A 5,612-nucleotide genomic window follows, 5' to 3' on the forward strand; every position below is an offset into this window, starting at 1 on the left:
AAAGGAGTTCGAACCATTTGGATGATTTACGAAAGTTCTTTGAAAGGCTGCGAAGGTACGACCTAAAGTTGAATCCAGCTAAATGCGCCTTTGGAGTCCCCGCAGGAAAGTTATTGGGATTCATCGTTAGTAAGAGGGGTATAGAGTTGGATCCGTCCAAGATAAAGGCAATCCAAGATTTACCACCTCCCAAGACCAAGAAGGATGTAATGAGTTTCTTAGGAAAACTCAATTACATCAGTCGGTTTATAGCCCAATCCACGATCATTTGTGAATGAATATTCAAGTTATTGAAGAAGGATGCCGCCACCGGATGGACTAAAGAATGTCAGAAGGCTTTTGACAAAATTAAGGAGTATTTGTCTAACCCACCAGTATTGGTTCCACCAGAACCAGGAAAGCCGTTACTGCTATATTTATCTGTTATGGATAATACATTTGGATGTGTGTTAGGGTAGCATGATAATACAGGGAGGAAAGAGCAAGCCATTTACTACCTTAGTAAGAAGTTCACACCGTACGAAGCTAGGTATACATTGTTGGAATGGACTTGTTGTGCATTGACCTGGGTTGCGCAAAAGTTAAGGCACTACCTGTCCGCGTATACCACATACTTAATTTCGATAATGGATCCACTCAAGTACATATTTCAGAAGCCAATGCCTACTGGAAAGTTGGCGAAATGGCACATCTTGTTAAGTGAATTTCACATTGTGTACGTGACACAAAAGGCTGTTAAAGGACAAGCTTTAGCTAATCACCTCGCAGAAAATCCAGTATATCAAGATTACAGGCCACTCAAGACCTACTTTCCTGATGAAGAGGTGTTGTTTATAGGAGAAGACACCTCAGAGTCATATAATAAATGGAGGATGTTTTTTGATGGGGCAGCGAACTTTAAAGGAGTCCGAATTGGAGCAGTCCTAGTTTCAGAAACAGGTCAACACTACCCAATCTTGGTGAAGATTAGGTTTTCTTGCATGAATAACGTGGCAGAATATGAGGCTTGCATTCTCAGGCTTAGGATGGCAGTAGACATGGACATTAAAGGGCTATTGGTGATAGGAGATTCAGATTTATTGATCCATCAGGTGCAAGGAGAATGGACCACCAAAAATGTCAAAATCCTTCCTTATGTGCAATGTGTTAAGAAATTGAGCAAAAGGTTTACGAAGATTAAATTCAAGCATGTCCCTCGAATTCAAAATGAGTTCGCCGATGCCTTGGCGACACTATCTTCAATGATTCAGCATCCAGATAAGAATTACATCGATCCCATCAAAGTGGAGATACATGATCAACAAGCCTACTATTTCCATGTAGATGAAGATCCAGATGGAAAACTATGGTATTACAACATTAAGAGGTTACTCGGAGCGGGAAAATATCCAGAAGGCGCTACTAGAAAGCAGAAGAGGACTTTAAAAAGGATGGCCAATCACTTCTTTCTCAACAGGGAAATCCTATATAGGCGGACTCCAGACCTAGGATTCCTACGATGCGTCGATGCCATGGAGGCCACAAGATTGTTAGAGGAGATACATGCAGGAACCTGTGGACCCCATATGAACGGTTTCATACTTGCGAAGAAGATTTTAAGAGTCGGATACTTTTGGATGACTATGGAGAGGGATAGCATTCGATTCGTACAGAAGTGTCACCAATTTCAAGTTCATGGAGACTTTATATGAGTTTCGCCAAACGAATTCAATGTGATGGGTTCTCTTTGGCCATTTTCTACTTGGGGAATGGATGTTATTGGGCCCATAGAGCCTCCTGCGTCCAATAGATATCGTTTTATCTTGGTCTCTATTGATTACTTCACAAAGTGGGTTGAGGCCTCAACACATAAGGCCGTAACAAAGAAGGTGGTAGAAGATTTTGTTTGCAACAACTTAGTCTGTCGGTTTGGAATTCTAGAGTCGATCATAACAGATAATGGGACCAATCTTAATAGCGACCTAATGAGAGAGATTTGTGAAAGGTTTAAGATCTCTCACCAAAATTCCACGGCATATCAACCACAAATGAATGGAGTAGTTGAAGTTGCAAACAAGAATATCAAGAGGATTTTGAGAAAAATAGTGGATGGTAATAGGGAATGGCATGAGAAATTGTCATATGCTTTACTTGGATATCGCACCACAATCAGAACTTCTACTGGGGCAACTCCTTACATGTTGGTCTATGGGTCGGAAGCGGTGATACCTGCAAAAGTTGAGATACCTTCATTAAGAATCATCTAGGAGGTTGGTCTAGACGACGCTGAATGGGTTCGTAGCAGGATTGAACAGTTGATGCTTATTGACGAAAAGAGATTGGATGCAGTCTATCATGGTCAACTCTATCAAAATAGAATGATCAAGGCGTTTAACAAGAAAGTCAAGCCTCATCGATTCACACCTGGACAGTTGGTATTGAAGAAGATATTCCCTCACCAAGGTAAAGCCAAAGGGAAATTTGCGCCAAATTGGCAAGGTCCTTACGTAATTCATCAAGTGCTATCAAGAGGAGCAGTGATACTTGCAGAAATGGATGGCACAGTAAGCACAAAGCTGATCAACTCAGACACCGTCAGAAGTACTACATTTGAAGACATTAGGACTAGTCGTTTCTTTGTCTTTTTGAATTTTCTCTAATGTAACAGAACTACGTATTAGCCTGATTTCCCATGGTGAGATACGTAAGCAGCCCACATAGGGTTCGGTTTCCCTTAGAAAACCCAAAAAAATCATCCTTTCATGTAACAGAACTACGTATTAGCCTAATTTCCCACAGTGGGATACGTAGGTAATCCACATCGGATTCGGTCCCTTCATATTTTTACCTTTTCATTGTAATGAACTACGGCCTGACCTGATTCTACTTGGATACGTAGGCAGACTGAGTCAGGCCCGGTCATTGCATTATTTCACTTTTGTTTCGAACTACGTTATGACCTGATTCCTATTCTTAAGATACGTAGGCAACCTAAGTCAGGCTTGGTCACTGCATTGCATATTTTCACTTATCCCATTGTAATCGAACTACGTGCGGACCTGATTTCTGTTATAAGGATACGTAGGCAACCTGAAAGGTTCGGTCTTACCTTTAGAAAAATCCCCTATTGCCCATAGTATAGCCTCAGAATATAAGGGATCTCTCCGCCAGAACCGTCATAGTATCGAAAGTCAGAGCAGCTCCACCCGAAGGATAAAGCTACATGCGTCATGATTAACAAATAGAGGCTTAACGAATTTCCGAACATGTCATAATCTAAAAATGACAAAGGATTACCATATATACTTAATATATACGTAATATATTTGCGAAACATATATACATATATATATTTTTCACCATACTTTCAACTTTCCCACCTACTGAGACTCCAGATTTGGGAGTGATTGAGCAACTAAGGGAGTGTTGGAGAATTTCGTAAACAAAGCCAGAATCCCCAAGTCGACACAAATCAACACCCCCTCCCAACTAAGAATATTTCTTTGAGCGCAGGAAAACAGGAATTGGAAGGCTACATCAAGTCAAGCTTTGGGATAGGATCAGGGGCATCATGCGGCTTACCACCACGACAAGAGCCAAATATTCTTCCCTTCCTTTATTTCTTTTTACATACCTTGATACTAATCCTCATAAGCTCTAAAAGTTTTATTCGAATTCTTTCGCAGGTATATTTTGAAGACCCGAGTCAAAAACTAAGAAAAGAGGATCCTCATAGGAAGATTAGGTTATTTACTTGTCCCAACAAAACTCCGCCAATCGGAGCCAACCACCTGACTGCATCAAATAACTTTGCTAATCAGAGAATTATCGTCTAACTACCCCGAATAACTTCTCAAATCAGAGAGTGTCATCTGACTTTAATAAAGTCAAGCTCTCACATTCCAAAGGACTGTACATAAGAAAACAAAGTCAAGATTCCGCATTCCAAGGACCGTATAAAAGCAAACAAAGTTGAGTTCCACATTCCAAGGACCGTATATAAGCAAACAAAGTCGAGTTTCACATTTCGAAGACTGTACATAAGCAAGTAAAATGATCCTCTGCTATATAGGAGGATGCAAATGGGCAATGCGACTCTCCGACATATCGGGAGTTGTGCACCAGCAAGGGGGATGCCCCGACACTAATCTAAGAATTTATATAAGTAAAGAAACAATCCGCCATATCGAAGAATTGCATTTCAGCAAACAAAGCACAGCCTGTCAATCAGAGGCCCGCACCATAGCAAGCACGCAAGAAAGCCACTATCACAATAGCATCAAGTTCCAGCAGCAATACCGTTATCTCATTTCAAACCAAGGGCCGCCTTGACAAATACGAGTCCGTTTATCTTTGGGCAAATATCCCACCATCAGAGGCTATTTACATTTCAGCCAACAGAGGCTATTTACATTTCAGCTGATAGAGGCTATTTTTAGTTCAACCGACGGAAGCTATTTATATTTCAGCCGACAGAGGCTCTTTACATTCAAGAAACTGCTCAGCCAACGAAGGCTATTTATATTTCAGCTGGCGGAGGCTATTTACAATTCAGCCGACGGAGGCTACCTACATTTCAGTTACTGCCCCATCAGTCGAAGGCCTCCACTAACGGAGACAATACTAGTTTGAATATCTAAACTCTACTCTTTACATTACGATTCCAATCTATAAATTTTCAAACAACAGGTACTTTTTACCCTGTTATCCGTTTTGCAGAACCATAAAGTACAACGTGGAACTACCCTCTTAGCAGCAAACTGGGGCAAGCTAGCGGAATGTCAAGCATCCTTAGCTACGTCAAGGATTCCGGCAAAGAAACTCAACTCGACTCAACTCAAGTTTTTATTTTTTTTCTTTCATCACTCAGTGACGTCTTAGTCTGACACTGGGGCAATTTTTAAAAAATTGTTATCTCCTTTTCTCTCAAGATCCTCAGCAGATATCACTATCCAACATCTTCCTATCCCCAGCTACTCCTAACAGCCTGTTTTGGACTTGCACCCATATCTATTTCATTCGTGTTGAAAGTTTGAACCCAGTGTTTTCATAATTCTATACTGGGCAAATTTTGATAAATATCAAAATTTTTCTATAATTTGAACTACAAATGGCCTGATTTGTCGTGGAGCTCAAGATATGTAGGCAGCTCAAAAATTGAAGCCCGGCCATAATCTTTCAAATATTTTACTCCGCCCGAGACAAAATTAGTTATGTAAACGTGAGTGCCCAAAGATTTCCACACAAATCTTCGGTCTCTTAGGGGCAACTGTTGACACCCAATTTTGACTTGCACTTTTTCATTTAATTACTTTTCCGATGCTTCTTGGCCTTAAAAAAGAAAAAAATTAACTAAAAATAAGATTTGGTATTTCTGTTTCTATTTCTACAAGTTTTAATAAAGAGGGAATTACTTTCATTTATAAAATTATTTTAATTAAATATATTTAAATATTTTTTGACATCAAAATCGCAAATATATATCTTTTGATAGTCCCATCCGCATTCTTTATAATAGTATTTTTGAGGAGTATTATGACCTTATATGTATATATTCTTACTACATAAAATATATCTTTAACAAAATGTACATATATTTTTATTTTTTATGTATTTTATTATATCCTTATTTT

The 5,612-nt window shown here is 39.5% G+C and overlaps 1 protein-coding gene across 1 annotated transcript; it reads left to right on the forward strand.

Moving 5' to 3' along the window:
• Positions 1–1,715: 1,715 nt before the first annotated feature.
• LOC124889615 lies at positions 1,716–2,639 on the forward strand. The gene is made up of 2 exons (XM_047401583.1): positions 1,716–2,201; positions 2,247–2,639. Exons 1-2 carry the CDS (start codon positions 1,716–1,718, stop codon positions 2,637–2,639), a joined length of 879 nt encoding a protein of 292 aa, XP_047257539.1.
• Positions 2,640–5,612: the final 2,973 nt, after the last annotated feature.

Source organism: Capsicum annuum, chromosome 12, assembly GCF_002878395.1.
Source record: "Capsicum annuum cultivar UCD-10X-F1 chromosome 12, UCD10Xv1.1, whole genome shotgun sequence".
Taxonomy (NCBI): Eukaryota; Viridiplantae; Streptophyta; class Magnoliopsida; order Solanales; family Solanaceae; genus Capsicum; species Capsicum annuum.

Excerpts from the sequence above, each read along its gene's own strand:
- LOC124889615 (XM_047401583.1), top strand. The coding sequence starts at position 1,716 with ATGGGTTCTCTTTGGCCATTTTCTACTTGGGGAATGGATGTTATTGGG. Across the intron at positions 2,202-2,246 it reads TGGTCTATGGGTCGGAAGCG|GAGGTTGGTCTAGACGACGC; the intron begins GTGATACCTGCA and ends AGAATCATCTAG.